General features: G+C 37.7%; 1 protein-coding gene across 1 annotated transcript; it reads right to left on the bottom strand.

The window, feature by feature from the left end:
* Positions 1-2,792: 2,792 nt before the first annotated feature.
* cers3a (ceramide synthase 3a) lies at positions 2,793-17,423 on the bottom strand. The gene is made up of 11 exons (XM_043244090.1): positions 17,266-17,423; positions 12,665-12,848; positions 12,422-12,539; positions 11,513-11,631; positions 10,742-10,799; positions 9,237-9,287; positions 8,641-8,733; positions 8,308-8,436; positions 7,528-7,634; positions 7,287-7,440; positions 2,793-3,769 (listed from the first exon to the last, which is right to left on the bottom strand). Exons 2-11 carry the CDS (start codon positions 12,835-12,837, stop codon positions 3,635-3,637), a joined length of 1,137 nt encoding a protein of 378 aa, XP_043100025.1. The 5' UTR covers positions 12,838-12,848; positions 17,266-17,423; the 3' UTR covers positions 2,793-3,634.
* Between the last annotated feature and the right edge of the window lie 654 nt (positions 17,424-18,077).

Raw genomic sequence — 18,077 nt, 5'->3', positions numbered from 1 at the left:
CGAGCAAAATAAGCGCTGATGAGTTTGAAGGCGGTGTGCTACTAACTGTAATAAAGCACAGAGATCTGTAATCGCTAAATCACACAGAACTCTCTAGCAATACACTAAAAAAACGTCTGGAAAATTCTAGAAATCCCATAGCAATGCAATAAAGACACCCAGTGCAGGCTAGAAACCAACAACGCACTAAAACACTCCCAGAACACCCTAGAAGTGCCTTATTAATGCACTACAAATGATTGCCTAGGAGCTCTGAGTGTTTTTGGGATGTTGCAAAGCGGTTTCTAAGGTGTTCGGGATGATCGTCTTACACTGGCCCGAGCGGTCCTGATTGTAAAATTGAGGTTCTTATCGCTAGTTGATGAGAAACACCTAATTAATGATGACACCTGCAGCAAAGGTCATTGCCAAAATGTTGACTGCCAGTCTTTTAGTACACACAACACATACAGCAGAATGCTATCTTAAAATCAATATTTATTGCCTCATAATATAAGTATGTGCAGATATTCCAGTGAGCCAAAAAAAAGCCATGTCTATTCTCAGAACAAACATAAAACACAGCACATAACACATAAAGCATATAACACAGCATGCAACTATATAAAGGGTACTATCAAGGGTTGAATCATTTGATAGGCTACTATACACAGAAAAACATGCCATAGTTATTGATAACCCGACGCAGACTGATATGCACGTGGCTTGCTTTGGTGTTGTCTTGATCTGGAGCGAGGTTTAGTAACGTAACGTGACAATAAACGACAGTTTTAAGTGAGTTTATAAATTAAAGCGCGCTGCAGTTCCGTTTCTCGCCACACGTTTAGGCTGGGAATATTGAGGGGGCGCTGTAGAGCTGGGAAAGAATCAGGCTCCGGCTGTTCCGTTTAGGATTATAACGCGCGCCTGTCGAAAACATACCTCGCATTTTAACACGCCCTGCTCATTTTATGACATTAAAAATCTAAATGTGTCATTAAATCGGCTTATATAGGTATGTGTTTGGGATTAATACTTTTGCCTCGGCCACATCTGTCCTTTCAGATGCGCCGCGGTTGGGTAGAAGTCTTAAGAGACAACACTCTTTCAGCTTAAGTGTGAATTTTTTTAAAAAATGATAAAGTTAATTGCATGCCGCACAATGTGAAGTTGAGGATGATCTACAGTACCGTTGATGCTCATACTTAAGTCATGGCCACTGATGGTAATCATGGCTTTGTTCCGGTGGCCATTAGTTAAAGCGCAATAACACGTTACCTGCATTAAAGATCTGTACAGACATCCCTGGAAGCTTTATAAAGAAAGCAAGCATATAAAATAACGACACACCAAAAATGATGCCCATTTAGCAGGATTTATTCTGATTTGACACCATAAAGAAGGACAAGTCAGGAGTGTGGTCCACTGCTCCCCCTAGTAGTTAACAGAGGAAGCACAAAAACCTCTTCAGTGCAAGTGAGTTTAAAGAGCTTGTAGTTTCATTAGGACGTTAAGACGCTTGAGCGCCATTAACACACACAGTGTGACGTGATCTTTGACCCTTCACACAACAATTAAAAATGCATTTCTGCTGTTGTTTAAACGCCATTATCCATCAACACCCAGCTGGTTATTACATTCAACAAAAGTTACCGTAATGTGTAGGTAATATCTATTCAAGCAATGTTTTTCTCAATCTGGGGGTCTTTAAAAATTAAAAATTCTATTTGCGAACGTTTAAAAATCTGAAGAGCATTCTAAAACTGACATGCTGAAATATTGCATCAAAATCTTTGTTACAATAACATTTGAATTAAACACAAAGGCATCCTTCAATAACTCCTTCACGCGTTCAGTGCATAAAACAGTAGAGGCATCGCGTACATTCTCAAAACCATTTCCGCTGATCTGTGGGTCTGTGCATAACCCCAGACGAGCAAAAAAATGACTCATCATAACATTTTATTTGACTTTCAGTCATTCACACGTCATTCTTTCTCATTAAATATCTCATTAAATATCCTAAAACACTCACCGAATCAGTCTCCCTCAGTTGTGACGAATCAACCAGCTATTTAAGCTATTTTCTTCAGATAGGTAGTTTTAAGTCACATTCATACTGTAATAACCTATAAAACTGTGTCATCAAAACCATTCGATTTTAACTTCTGTCATAATGGAGCAACAGCCCCAGAAAGCATTTAGATAGATAGATAGATAGATAGATAGATAGATAGATAGATAGATAGATAGATAGATAGATAGATAGATAGATAGATAGATAGATGGACGGATAGATAGATGGATAGATAGATAGAGGGACGGGTAGATAGATAGATAGATAGATAGATAGATAGATAGAGGGACGGGTAGATAGATAGATAGATAGATAGATAGATAGATAGATAGATAGATAGATAGAGGGACGGATAGATAGATAGATAGATAGATAGATAGAGGGACGGATAGATAGATAGATAGATAGATAGAGATAGATAGATAGATAGATAGATAGATAGATAGATAGAGGGAGATAGATAGATAGATAGATAGATAGATAGATAGATAGATAGATAGATAGATAGATAGATAGATAGATAGAGGGACGGGTAGATAGATAGATAGATAGATAGATAGATAGATAGATAGATAGACGGTAGATAGATAGATAGATAGATAGATAGATAGATAGATAGATAGATAGATAGAGAGGGACGGATAGATAGATAGATAGATAGATAGATAGAGGGACGGATAGATAGATAGATAGATAGATAGATAGATAGATAGATAGATAGATAGATAGATAGATAGAGGGACGGATAGATAGATAGATAGATAGATAGATAGATAGATAGAGGGACGGGTAGATAGATAGATAGATAGATAGATAGATAGATAGATAGATAGATAGATAGATACTGAGTTTTGGCTGGAAGACCTTCATTTTCAGTCACAGCTGGTGATTTTAGATAGCACAGAAAAGCATACTAGAAACCAGAAGTACAGAGACTCAGTGACCTCCAGCCATCAAAAGTTGCAAAAAAAAACACATTTGCACGCATCCAGTGTAGACGCCGCGTAAAAATAAAAGAAAACGACGTGCCTGCAAGAGGTTAAAGTGATACAAAAGTAGATGTTCTGCTTCAAAATCACTTGCAGGAAACATAAACTTGAGATCTCATCTTATTAGTTCTCGCTGGAGGCTGAGCTGGACAGCAGAGGTTGATGTAAAACTCAAAAGCACGGCAGATGAAGCCTCGGTGGGCGACGCCAGACGGCAAGAGCAGCCAGTGTGACGTGATCTTTGAGCTCCGACAACAATGAGGAGTCTATTAAAACTTACGAGGAGTTTCTTTTTCTTTGCACCATGTTCTTTCATAATTACCCATGTGATCTTGTGCCATATTGAAAAAAGTTTTAGTCGAAAGGGGGGGAGGGAAGGTTTCGAAGCAGCCAAGACACACAGCAGGTCGTCTCCGGCGAAGCCGAGTTGGTGGAAAACAAGGGTTTTTTTGAGCATTATTAAAAGATGCAATTTGATTTGACAGGTTTCTGGCATATTCTCGGCGTGACAATAAATCAAACGTATGTTTTTGGCTCCTCGCGTCCCCGAGGGCAAGTCAAAGTCCTTCACAGTTTGAGAGAGGAAGCGTCAGTGATGATTAGCCCCGCCCCCTGCTCCACAGCCATTGGTCACTTTCACATGTCCGTCATTGTCCTCGGTCACACTGGTGTCTCCGTCCTCTTCCTCGTCTTCTTCATGGTCGCTTCTCTCGTCTTTGGTCAACTAGAAAAAGCATATCAAAACAGTACATTGGGGAAGAGAGTTCAAAATGATTTTTTATTTTTTATTTTGAAGACAAAACCTGAGAATGAAAAATGTCGTAATTTTATTTGTGAAAGCCTCCACACTTTTTAACTCACTTTTTAATTCAGATTAGAATCACGAACGTAAACTTTTTTGTTTTGTTAAAAAAAATTTAATTTTTTGTTCATTAAAAAAAAATGCAGAATAAAAATGATATAAAAAAATAATTTTTAAAATAAAAAAAAACAAACATTTAATAAAAACAAACTGTACAAGAATAATAAAATGCAATTGTAAAAAGAATAAAAAACTAAAATTGTAAAAAGTATTAGCAAGTTGTCTCACAATTCCAATTTCTTTTTAATTTCTTGCTATTTCTGGTAAATGTTTTACGATTCTGGCTTTTCTATAATATAAACTACAAAAACTTGGGAAAAGTTGGAATTGTGAGATAAAAAGTCACAATTACCTTACGTAAAAGCTAAATAAATAGCCTAAAACGCTTGCCAAATTAGTCGTGAATATTAATGCAGATGTTTTAAGTTAAAAATATTAATCATTTATATTCGGCACAACGGCTAAAATGAAAAAAAGTGGTGTTTCTCCGTGTAAAAGCGTGCCAGGTTGTTTCTGTGCGGTTGCTAAACGGCTGAGTGGTTTAATATAAGCCTGTTTGATCCATATACTTAGTTTAGCAAACGTTAAAGAAATCGAACAATAAGCACGCCGATCTTTGAACTTCCACAGCACAGAAACCCTAAAACACAGCCGGAGCTTGAAACCTTCACCTAACAAGCCATTCGTAGAAAAGCAGACGCGCAGACACGCGATCCATCGGTCCGATGCGCACTAAATCACGACTAATTAGGTCCCTTTGAGCAACGGGCCGCAGGTACGCGGAGAAGAGAAGCGATTGAATCTGGCATCCCTCGTCCGCTCTGCATTCGTGAGAGATGGCGTACGCTGTCGGCGCAATCACTCTCGAGTTATGACTCACCTTTTTCAATAGACCGAGCTGGAGGGAAAACAATAGAGCGCTGACTACAGGCTGGCAGGGGCTCGTTTTAATCAGTGTAACTGGAAATAACAGAACGACGGCACAGAGCCGGAGAACTCGCTCGCGGTCACGGGCTTGTGTCATTGTTTCAGGTTAGAGCAGGACGGCTTCGTCTGGGACTGCATTTTACACCGAAAAACATCACGGCTTTTATTCAACAAGGACGCACTGCGATGATCGAGAGGGGCGGTAAACATATTTAGAATTGAAGAATTTATTCTATTCATCAAAGAAGCCTAAAATATCAAAAATACCAAACTTTTCTATTGACACTAACGAGAATTCATATTAATGAGAAAGGTTTCTCGAGCAGCAAATCGGCGCATTAAGAGTTTTTTTTTGACATTTTAACATTTATTCAAATAGAAAACGGCCGTTTATGATTGTAGTAATATTTAACAATTCAAAATAAATGCTACGTTGGTGAGAAGACTAAAAACACAGTTTATATTTATACTAGAGGATTTATCGCATCCAAAATAAAGTTTTTGTTTACATGCGTATCTATGCAAGAAAGATAATTTCATATATATATTTGAATATAATACAAAACATAAGAATATGGATATATAAATGAATAAATATGCAAATATTTTCAATATAAATACACCGTATGCGTGTGTACATAATAAATATGCACAGTGCACATACTTTTATTTTTTTTGGATGTGATTAATTGCAATTAATTAATCACTTTGATAGCATATATATATATATATATATATATATATATATATATATATATATATATATATATATATATATATATATATATATATACAATATATACACACATATATAGACACACACACATATATATATATATATATACATATATATATATATATATATATATATACATATATACACATATATATATATATATATATATATATATACACACACACACACACACACATATATATATATATATATATATATATATATATATATATATATATATATATATATATATATATATATATATATATATATATATATATATATATATATACACACACACATATATATATATATATATATATATATATATATATATATATATATATATATAACAACTTTCAACTGAGCTTAAAATATTTTTTTTAATCAAAATGCAAAAATAAATATTTTCACAATGATGCACTTGAAAAGTGATTCAGGAATCACCTAAATGTTTCATGTCGAAGCCATATTCCTTCGTCTGAGAAGAAAGCGTGGCTCGTGAACTCATTCATTGGTTTCAAATGGTGAACGTGGTCATATATAGCGGGAGGCGTGTACTGGTCTCACTTCTAGTGAGTAATCCCAAACAATCATACGCCACGAGTGACACCCGCAGCAAAACACAGTAAATCCCATAAACTGTCGTTCAGGACTCCCTCCCAAAATTGCTCTAAGCAAGTGGCACAAATACCAACAGTCTAACTTGTTAATCTACACAATCTACACTACGTAGATTTAATATACATGTTTTGCTGCAGAATGTGGTCGTCGTACATTACCAACCTAACAAACCATCAACGACCACAGAGAGAGTTCATCTCTATTACACAGACGTGCGTTATATTTGCTTACTAATTCTCCAAAAACAGCGTCTATTTTGCCTCTGGCATGTTACAGTTTCTCACAAAGTATGATGCATTTCGTAGCATTTTTACTTTATACGGTCAATTGTTTATATGGTGAATGGACTGTACCAACCCACACTGGTATAACCAGCATTATGGGATGGTTAACTAGGTCAGTAAAGCCAGTGTTGATGCAATAATATTCACAATAGGACATTTAAGCGTGACGATAAATGAAAACTGTGCCATAACTGAAAGTGCGCCAAACACTGATTCTCTTAAACGGAGAATAAAACAGTTCAGTGCATCTTTTTAGTGTTTTATAACTTATTAAAAGTCATACTGTGTGTCAGTTACTAGCCCGAATGCTATTTAGTGCTATTTATTAGTAACATATGACCCTCGGGCCGCATGGATGCGTTTCACTGTGCTTATTTTTGAGTCGCAACCATCTTATAAACGATTTTAGAATGCATTCAGGGCTTTGACGCGACGCTTAACCCTGGGTTAATGTCTTTTTAACCTCGGGCGAAGCAGCGTTTCACACGTATATCCTTTTAAAAGGGGTCGGCGGTGCTTTTAACCCTCGCTTATGAAGATGCCAAATGTCTAAAATTACAGAGTCATTTGAAAACAGACAACCAATCGTAACGTGTGCTCGTCATTCACATTCGTGATTTGCATGTTTAGCGTTTTTTTCGGCCTTCAGGTTCCAGGCAAGAGCAAACACAAGCTGCATGCGGCGCTAATAAACACGCGTTCGCGAACGTTGGTAGTTAACCATTCACGAATGCACAGTGGGAAATCCCAAAATACGACTAGCCAAAATGACTCGTCCAATCAAAATAGACAAAAAAATAGAACTCACGCTTCCGAAAAGGAACATCTTCACCATGCGTAGGATCAGATAGGCCCAGAACATGTGCAGCATCAACAGGACGGCAAGCATGAAGTTAAAGAAATAATACCCGAAGAACGGCGGGTAATATTCGGGAGGATAAACCCACGTGCAGTGAATGATCCTGGGATAAAGACACGTGAGATCAGTTGTAATGAACAAGTAATGCACGTAAAACACAGCTCGGAAATAACAGTCGCGCTGTTCTCACCAAAATGGAAAGATTACGAGGCGCGTGACTATGAAGACGGCAGCAAACACCACGAAGATGCCGTTGCACGTGCTTTCCCATTTGGCGTAGTTGAAGATCTTAGCCGACTGCGGAAAAATAACAAGCAGGTGCGGTTTGTCAAGAAGGGTTTACGTTTTTTTTTTTACGGTTAACTGACACTACACAGTCCTTCAATATCTGAAATATAATGAAATATTACACACATACACGTCGATGTGGGCAGTACTAGTTGATTAATCAACGTGTGTTATGGTGTGAAAGGAAAATGTCATTAAAAAATATATATAAACTATATAGGCATGTGTAAAACAACTATAAACTAATAAAAAAAAAAAGTTAAAATACTAAATTTTGTAAACAACAACATACAAATAAAACACTAATTCAAAACATTAACAAAAACTATAATTTCTCACTAAATAATAAACCAGTCGAACCCTGTAGTCATAGCTACGATTGTTTCGTTTGTATTAATTCTACATTTTTGGGTTATTTTTTCAAATAGCACATGAAATGGGTATTCCCCTACATATTTTTTTGGAGTGACCCATTTTATATAACCAGCAGCCTCATTCTCATCATTTGTTTAGACTAAAGTTGCTCGTTTAAACCTTAAATGAGTCCAAAAAAAAACCCAAAAGGTTTCCTGAACCCGTTCCACCAAACGCGTTTCCCATCAGCCTCTAATGCAGGGAGCAAATGGCTGGAAATACGGTAAAGACTAATCAGATAAAATAAGGTTAATGGCTCATCGGTAACCTCTAAAAGAATGTCAGAGGAGTCGTGAATGAGCATCACCAGGGTCCCGACCCGGATGTAGTTCCCACACCAGGAGAATGCCAAGAGCGTCAGCGTGGCCCAGTGATGGATGATCTGCTCTTTAAAGTCCTGAAATATATATATATATATACACACGCAAGCATTCACTAGAAGTTACTCAGTCGCTTTCAGAAAAAACCAGATGAGATAAAAACCAACAACAGATCAATCTGGCTTTAATCGATAGATCACAACAGCTGTCAGATGTTCATTTTTGGGCGCCGCGACGATTGGTTAGCCTCACGCGAAACTCGTTGAAAAGAAGATACTCACCTTCCGTTTGACGTCGAAGGTTATTCTGAGCACCAGCGACAAATAGAAGCTCATCTCCAAAGTATAATACCAGTACTGGGAACCTAGCAAGGACTGCAGGGAGCCAAAAAAAAAACGCAAGCTCTCAGAAACATGCACGGCAACGACAGATGAGCGCATTTATGAGGGAAAAACTAAAAGACTCTGATTGATCCGAGCTGTAGCTCAACGTGAATTTGATGCAATCCACTGTGCTTTGACGCAGCGGGAGTTCGAAGGCGTCTCTCTTTTTTTTTTGATTATTCTAGGAAACTCGAGTTGCCGATCCGAATGACATCACCGCTCTCGTGATTAAAACCTGGACCTCGCTTAACAAGCGCCAACGCTTCCCAAAAAAAAACCCCTCAGCCGGGCCAAAATAAGACTTTGTTCTTCTAAATATGGCCATGTTTGATTTGGAAGCGGCGTGAGCTTATTATCTGCCTTATTTATCGGCCGCGTCGTAAAATTTGAAGCCTTTATCGAGGCTGGGTCGAGGCGAACCATATCTTATTAGTGCCGGTGATACGTGAACGATAAAAAATATCCCTCGGAGCGAATCAAAGAGCTGAACATACCTGTTTGGGATAGCCATTCCACACCTCCCGCAAATGATAAAACCAGGGTTTCTGTAATAAACAGACCAATCAGTATTCAACTTTTGGCTGTGTTCTAAAACCTAGCGCGCCGTTCGGTTTAAGTTCGGTTTGAGGCCACCAGAGGCGCGATCCAAACACAAACCGAACTCGTGGAAATCCCACAATGCAGCGGCTCTCGAGAAAGGGGCCCCCCGCAGATTTCCAAGAGGGCCCTGAGATGACTTAGCAAGGTAAGATAAAACAACCGCAAATTTAAAAAAAGTATTATTTCGATTAGTCCACTCGGCAGCGTTTTCTTTTCAAGAACTAGGGTTCCTATGGTTTCGGGAAAACGGATGTATGGGGATGTACCTCGTTTTTAAAAAGCGCGAAAAGTCAAAAGTTATACACAGACACGCAAACATTAAAATCAGGCCTTTTTAAAATCCACATCATTAAATCACGTTGACTGTAAAAAGTCATAGAAATTATTGGATTAAAACGACTGGAGAACATTAAGCTCTTAAAACGCACACAATTATGACATTTAATTATTATAATTATTATAATTGACAGTTTTAGCTGCTTTTATGCATAATTTATGAAATAAATTAAAAAAATAGATTCGAATATTGCGGATAATGGACTCAAAAAGAGCACTGTTGTAATAATGCACAGCGATAATCTAAATAATGTTTATAAATGATTCAAGTACAATCGAAAATTTAAAAATAAAAATATAATAATTGCATAACCATGCATTGTTCCATTAGCTTAGCAGTACAAAGTGGTAACACTTGATTTAAAGGTGTCCTTCTCACATTATAATAATAAGTTAATTATGCATAATTACACGCAAGCCAAACCCTAACCATACAGTAAGTACACGGAGTTCATTAATATTACCCAGTACACTGTAACAATGACACCTTAAAATAGTGTAACCAACAAATTCTATTAAAATCAATAGTTGCTCCTCTCCTGCATGCAAACGTTTTTTTTTATTTAAAAAAAGACGCTGCCTATTTAGTGTGTCTTAAATTGCTGTGTGCACAGCGCTGTCAGCCCATTAAAAAAACAAGTGCACTTCCGTAAAAGTAATTAAAGTGCTCTATTTTGTCACGCACTCATTTTGTACTTAATATACTAAAAACGGTTCTTTAGGATTAACCCAAGATCAACTAAGTGTACTCAGCTGAATGAATATGAACTAAAATGCACTTTTAACATACTCAAAAATGCATTTAGTCACCACTTACATTACACTTTAGTGTGCCGTTTTATATTTTATGTTTTTAAGTGTGCAAAGAAACAAAGACAGTTTGTTAAAAGTGCATTTTAGTCTAAAAATAGCACAGTTGAGTACACTTAGATGATCGTAAGAAAGTACTAAAGAATCACTAAGTTTTTCTTTTCACCCAAGAGTTGATCGCAGATCTGCATCAGCGGCCAGAACAGGAAAACAGGCGCAGTTTTATATAAGATATACCGTATGTTAAACTCACATCATACAGGGCTATGATTCCACCAACGAACGCCGCCAGATAAAACACCATTCGCCAGCTACGGAGACAATCCAGCAGAGAGGGAAGCTCATGTGATCAGGGATTACATTCACATCAAAACAACTAGTCAACACCGGTCTTGACAGCATAAGCAGACAGCAACAAATTAGCAACCGCTCGTCTAGACTTGTGCCTCATGACCGCTGCAGTGCGTTGTGGGTATTGCATGCAGAAAAGCGTTTTAAAGGAGCGTTTAGTGAACGATCTTCTCAACATTGCCTTGTTAACTGTAGTTAATGCACCGTGAATTGTTATTAAAACATATTTTGTTATATTAATATAACGTTGGTGCTCATTGCTGGTTAATGTTAGTAGTTAATGCATTAAAATTAATGGAATAAATTGGATAAGCTTTATGAAATAACTAAAGTAGCATGTAATATATAAATATTACAAAATAAAATAAATAATTCTGCGTTTCGTATAGTTATGCGTTAATGCCTTTTGTGCATCTTGATGATCCGTCCTTAAAGGTCGTTTGTAAAGTTATCATTTTTATGCATTTGCATCCAACTTTTACATTTTACAAATGCATGCATTCCCTGAAAACAGAACCCATGGGCTCGTCAACGTTAACGCCTTGCTGTTTATGCTGAGATACAAGAATGCATTACACAGGAATATACGACAACAGAACGCAGTATTTGACCAATCAGAATTGATGACAGACATGCAATCAATAAGTCATATTAGGTTATGCGTATTTCATACCTGGCCTCTCTGAATTTTTTCAGAACCCCGGGACGGTCCTGGTTCCGTCTTCTTCTGAACCAGCGCTCCACTTGTCGACGGGACCAGCTGCATTTTTTGCACAGGCCGTCAATATCTGCCTGATAAGTGATGGAAAAGAGCAGAAGTCTCTCGCGTTAGAAAAGAGGCGTGTGGGTTTTAGTTTATGCTTTAGAATTATGGGTTCATTTTACCAAATGCTACCAGAATAAATTAAATTGCCAGATTTGCGTAAATACTGAAATAAAATTTGAGACACTTGAAAATTGTTTTTTTAAGGATGTAAAATTTTATAAATATTCAAGTTAATAAAATTTAAAAAAATGTATTGTAAAAATATAACATAAATTTACAAAAAAAACACATGAAATGAGACATAAAAACATTAAACTAATTTCTGAAAAGAGAAAAATCTTTTTTGGCTAACTATCCTCAGGCACTTGATCTGGATTAGCGGATTAATCTAATATACCATTTATAATGTATTTAACAATACAACCTAAATCATATCATTTCATATCATTTTTTAATATATATTTATTTTTTATATATATATATATATATATATATATATATATATATATATATATATATATATATATATATATATATATATATATATCTCATACTATACATTAATTGAATGCTTTATTCAGTTGCCAGAAAATGCATAAATCTCAATTTCAAAAAAATTATGCTTATGACTGGTTTTGTGGTCCAGGGTTACAAATATGATCTAAATGGAACCGAGTTAAATTCAAAATTTCCAAAGAAGCTTTGTGGAAAATCTTAATGTCTAAAACGGTGATCTTCTCCAGTGGTCGAGCCAAAGGTGACTTTGAATCTAATGTGGATGTGTAAGATTTTTGAGGTGAGATGAGGTGACATTACCTGTCCTGGATGTTTTGATTTTGCAATGAAATAACGTTCAAGGACAGCATTGTGCTCCACTTTGTATCTGGTTTTCTCAGTGACGCCAAGAGAGGCTGCAAGCGGTGTTGCTATCAACCTAAAAAGACGGACATTAGTAGATTTGGATCGTTAGCAAAGTTCTCAGACCCTGATACTTAGCTAATTCTCCCGCAAATTTCCACTTACTGCAACGTAATCACCGAAATACCACAAGCAACTCACCTTTCAAACACGTATCTGACTACAAGGAAGACTAAAGCGTATGGCAGCGTGACATAGAGGTGGGATGCTCTGGCGTAGACGAGTCCTTCCTCGTCTTTGAGATCGGCCCACGTGAGGTTCCCCGGCAGCCACAGCCGGTCCCACCACAGCCACTCGCTGAGCGTCCCCAACATGACGTGATCCGCTGAAAGGATGTTACATGTCACGCTTTAAACATGCGTAAAGTGCGCATCTCAGATTGGACTACTGCATTGATCAAGCTAGGAGCCGTTTCTGGTGAGAGAAGAGTGTTTTTAAATGTGCATTTAATGTAGATGAGTTTATTTCCTCACCAGAACAGATTTGGAGAAATGTAGCATTACGGCATTTGCTCAGAAGTGAATGGGTGCCGTCAGAGCGAGAGTCCAAACATCTGATAAAAACATGACAGCGATACACGCCACTCCGGTACTTCAGTTATTGTCTTGTGAAGCGAAAAGCTGTGTGTTTGTAACAAACAGATCCATTATTTAGCCACTTTTCTACTTCAAACCATTGCTTCATATAGTCCTCTATCCATAACATTATGGACTAACCCTGGTCTTAATGATGGATCTGTTTCTTGTGATAACGCGTCTTCACGGGATGTTAACTGAAAGACTGGAGTGGTGTGGATTACTGCTGTTTGGACTCTCATTCTGACGGCACCCATTCACTTCTAAGCAAATGGCGTGATTCTACATTTCTTCAAATCTGACCAAAATATGATGAAGACTCATCTACATGTTGGATTTGGGTGAGAAAATCGTGCATATTTTATATATATATAGCATATCGTATGTAGCATACATCATAAAACTGTATATTTGTTATACAAATATTTATTATGCATTTACAAAATAAAGAGGGTAATGGCAGTATAATCATAATATTGAATCATCTCATAATATAAAACTAAAATATGTCCAGTGCAGAAGTAAATATATAATGTGCAATCCATTTAAATGCAGAATCACTGATTTACCCAGTCACGGCCAAAAGTATTGGCACCCTAGGTAAATATGCTCAAACAAGTCTAAAAATGAATGTGTATTGTTAATCCTTTTGAACTTTCATTTTAAAAATTTACAAAAGTCAAACCTTTCACTGGATAATAAGAATTTAAAGCGAGGGGGAAATATCATTATGAAATAAATGTTTCTCTCTAATGCACATTGGCCACAATTAACTGCACCCTTTTATTCAATACTTTTTGAAAGCTCCATTGGCCAGTTTAACAGCTCTAGATTTTCTCCTATAAAGCGGGATGAGGTTAGAGAACACGTGACGAAAGATCAGAGACCATTCCTCCATTCAGAATCACTTCATGCTGGTGTTTCTTCTCCTAAGTTCACCACACTCATGTTCTTCAGGGTGATGTAAGTGCGTTTTCTGACCCAGAGACTCAACTATTTTCCGCAACTCTCCTTCTCACCGTACATTGGGACGATATAGACACACGTCCTCTTCCATTCGTAACATTTTCCCCTAGCTCTAGCTCTTTTCTTAAAGCCACTTCACTAATTTGTGAAGCTCATTTAACTTTTGCTGCGCATCAGAAATATATTCTTCGGTTTTTCTCATCGTGATGGATGATTAAGGGAATTTGGGCTTTGTTTTCCCTCCTATTTATATTTGTGTATAACATTTTTTTTTAACAATTTCGTGTTCACAGTGACCCCGGAGTGCTCAATTTTGTGAATATACTACCCTTATTATATTTCACCCATGCGAATTTCTAGAGGTGCCAATACTTTTGTCCGACATGCATTCGGAAAAAAACCAAAAACAAAATGACTTCATAATGATATTTCACCCGATTTTAAATTATTACTCTCCTATGGAAGTAAATAAAATGTTTTTAAGTGCAAAAAATCTAAAGGATTAACAATGCAGATTCATTTATTTTCACAGCCTTTGATCGTATGTAAAAAAAGGTGCCAATATTTCTGTATAAGCAATCATGATAACAGTAAGGCACTTTGGATTTATGCCAAAACCTAAAATAGCTTCTCATTACTTCCGTTAATGTTTTACAGTACTCTCCTGCATCCATTTAAACCTTCAACAAGCACGCAGTCTCAGCAATGGCTAACAATAATACGCTAAAAACTAATTACGTAAAGCCAGTGCTGCATGCATCCGTGTTTAAATGCTTGAGATTCTGTAGTTATGGTATATAACCGGTTTCCGAGCCTTAAATGATTTACAAAATTTGCTGAGTGTTGGCAAAACAGCTCTGTTGCTGTTAAAAACAGTGTTTGATGGGGGCGGTTGCTGACCTGGGGCTAAACCATAAGCCTGTGTACCTACACACACCTGAGACACCTGCTCTGAGAATACAAGTAGATCGTTGTGTTGATTTCAGATCCATTCATTCAATTACACATCAACAGCACTTCAGTACCATCCAAATATTAGCTGTGATATACAAGTTAACCAATTCTCAAGTTAACAAATTCTCTGTGGAGGGAAATATTAATGAGCCTACCTCAAGCGTGTCACAGACTGAACAATAACCTAATCCTGGGTTATCTCAGTTCAGGTTTCACGCCGTCTAAACTGGGTTATTAATTAATCCAGGACAGCAGGTTTTGTGCGTGCAGCAAAATATTCTCCCACGCCGTTACTGGCCAGAGATATTTAACAAATAAATAATTGATATCGTTTTAATTTAATTAACCGCCTTCGCTGCTTAAATAAATAAATTGATAATCGCGTATTCGAGTGATTTTTCGATTGTGAGTAATGACGCCAAAAATTCAACTTTGATCACGGGAATAAATTACAGCATGAACGCATTGAGCATAGACGAAACTTATTTTAAATCGTAATAAAATATCACAATTTTTTGGGTCAAATAAATGCAGCCTCGATTCTTTCTTTAATACGCTTGCCATCCCCAAACTTTTAAACTCGTGAGTAAATGCTGTCCATTAGTTATGGCTGTATTTTGACCTTACAAATGCATCTGTCCTTTCCTTTCATTGAAGTACAACTGCTCCTTTCTTATATCTTGCCTTTGATCAGACAATACGAGCGGCGCACAATGGCGGTCGTTCTCTGCGACTGCACTATGACCGAGAGAACGAGCAGAAGACCGTGTCAACTGAACGCAACAAAGAGCTCAGAGTCTGTTTGAGCAAGACGCTGAGTAAACAGAGCGGCCTCCACGTGTTATCATCACCCGTCCCTTCAACCCCGTCACTGCCGCACTATCACACGGACACTATCTTCTCAACCATTTCTGATAAGGAGAAACTAGGATAGCTGAACGGAATAGCTCAAATTCAAGAACTGATTAACCAAAGAACATAAAATCGTTCACCCTGCAGCTTTTCGTCGCAGTTTCTAATCTCAATTCAACTTCGGAGATTCGAAAAGGACCGTAGCGGTTCAGGTGGCAAGATCACACCGACAAAAGGAACTCGATTAAAGCTGCTCAAGAATTTTCTAATTAAGTTTTCGTTAGATTTCAGGAACAGCGAGACGAAAGAATTTAATAAAGACCAAAGCAAAGAGGCGTTGATCTACTGGGATGGAATTATGATGTGAAACGAACCAAGAAGCTCCTCGAAATGCTCAGAAAGTAGCAGATTTCGGTCTTAAAATGCAAGAAAAGCAAGTTTCCGGGTGCTCTTCATTGGAGCAACTTTCCAAAAGCCCTTACTTTCTTCGTTTGTCTTGTTTAAAACTCAAGGCAGTGACCGCAGAACGAGCTTCAAGTCGCATCGCAAACCTAAAAAGATTAAAAAACCCAACAGACTAAATTAAATAGATGTTTATCCGCGAATTAATTACAATACAATGCAAAAAAAAGCCTTGAACCTCCTCGAAATGCTCAGAAAATAGCAGATTTCGGTCTTAAAATGCAAAAAAAGCAAGTTTCCGTGTGCTCTTCATTAGAAAAGCCCTTACTTTCTCCGTTTGTCTTGTTTAAAACTCAAGGCAGTGACCGCAGAACGAGCATCAAGTCGCATCGCAAACCTAAAAAGATTAAAAAACCCAACAGATAGATGTTTATCCGCTAATTAATTACAATACAATGCAAAAAAAAAGCCTTGAAGCTTCTCAAAATGCCTAAAAACACAGCAGGAGAAATGGATTAACGCTAACTTCTAGTCTTAAAGCTCAAAAGTAGAACGTTTCCCCAAGCTGTATTTTTCATGAGTCGCTTTCTCCGTTTGTCTGGTCAGTGAATGAATGAATGAATGAAACGTCTTAATGCTCCAAAAACAACCTGGAGTTAACCGCACCACGCAGTCTTAAAACGCAAAAAAAGCAGCTCTGCTTTTCATTAGAGAAACTTTCCGAACATCCTCCGCAAAAGTGCACCACATTTTCTACACGCGCCGCGCTTAAAACCTTGAAGAAAGCCATCGAGTCTCGCTGCGAAACCTAAAGAGAGGAATCCGAGAAGCCAACGCCAAAGCGAAGATAGATAGCCTCAAAATACCCCAAAAGCAGTAACAAACTAGAGCCGACAGCACCGTCCGGTCTTAAAACTCAAACAAGCAGGTTTCCGCAAGCAGGAAACTTTCCGAACATCTCGTTTCGAAACCCAGACCCGGTCGCGCTCTTACCTCCGCTCGCCGTCAGCGGTCCAGGTGAATGCTCGCCGCCGACGCCGGGAAAGTGCGGAGCATGACAGCACCTCGCCGGAGGCCCACGCTCTTTGTTTGAAATAGTTTGCGGTCACACCCTGCTTCAGCGGCGCTTTCCTCCCCTCCTCCTCCTCACCTTCCCAAGGCATTCGGTTGGGCTCGCAATAAACTGCGCCCTGAGGACTCAACGGCCTGATAAGACAAAAAAAGTACCTGGAATTCAAGAGACAGCTTCGGTTATTTATAAGCGTTACTTGGGGACACAGATTTTACGCGGGATATCGAGAGGAGAGCAAACACGGGGCCGGAAAAGTCAACACAAACAAGGCGAATATAAAACCAGTAATGCATTCCATCATGAACGGCACTGGTCCAATAATATGATTCATTTTTAACATCGACACCATAGAGAAATGCACACTTAAATATCAATCGTTTCGCCCACAACACAGTTTTTGCGAACCAACATTAAATCATATTCTTTTCAGCTGAACGGATAAATGGATAAATGTTTAGCTTTTTCTTAACTGAACATATAGTTAATAAATCGTTTGCGCTCTTCTCTTTGGTTGGGGACGTTTTTGAAGATTTAAGATTAAAAAAAGCTTATTTTTTAGCTTGAAAATACAGAAACAAACAACATTATTTTATAAATTTTATCGCAATTCGAAATCCAATTTTTTCCGCGGTAACGCGTTTTAAAATGTATTTTATTCCTGTGATCAAAGCTGAAGTTTCAGCATTCAGTGTCAAGCGATCCTTCAGGAATCAGGCTAATAAGCTGCTTTATA

Source organism: Puntigrus tetrazona, chromosome 7, assembly GCF_018831695.1.
Source record: "Puntigrus tetrazona isolate hp1 chromosome 7, ASM1883169v1, whole genome shotgun sequence".
Classification (NCBI taxonomy): Eukaryota; Metazoa; Chordata; class Actinopteri; order Cypriniformes; family Cyprinidae; genus Puntigrus; species Puntigrus tetrazona.
This window is presented reverse-complemented; position numbering and strand designations above follow the sequence as displayed.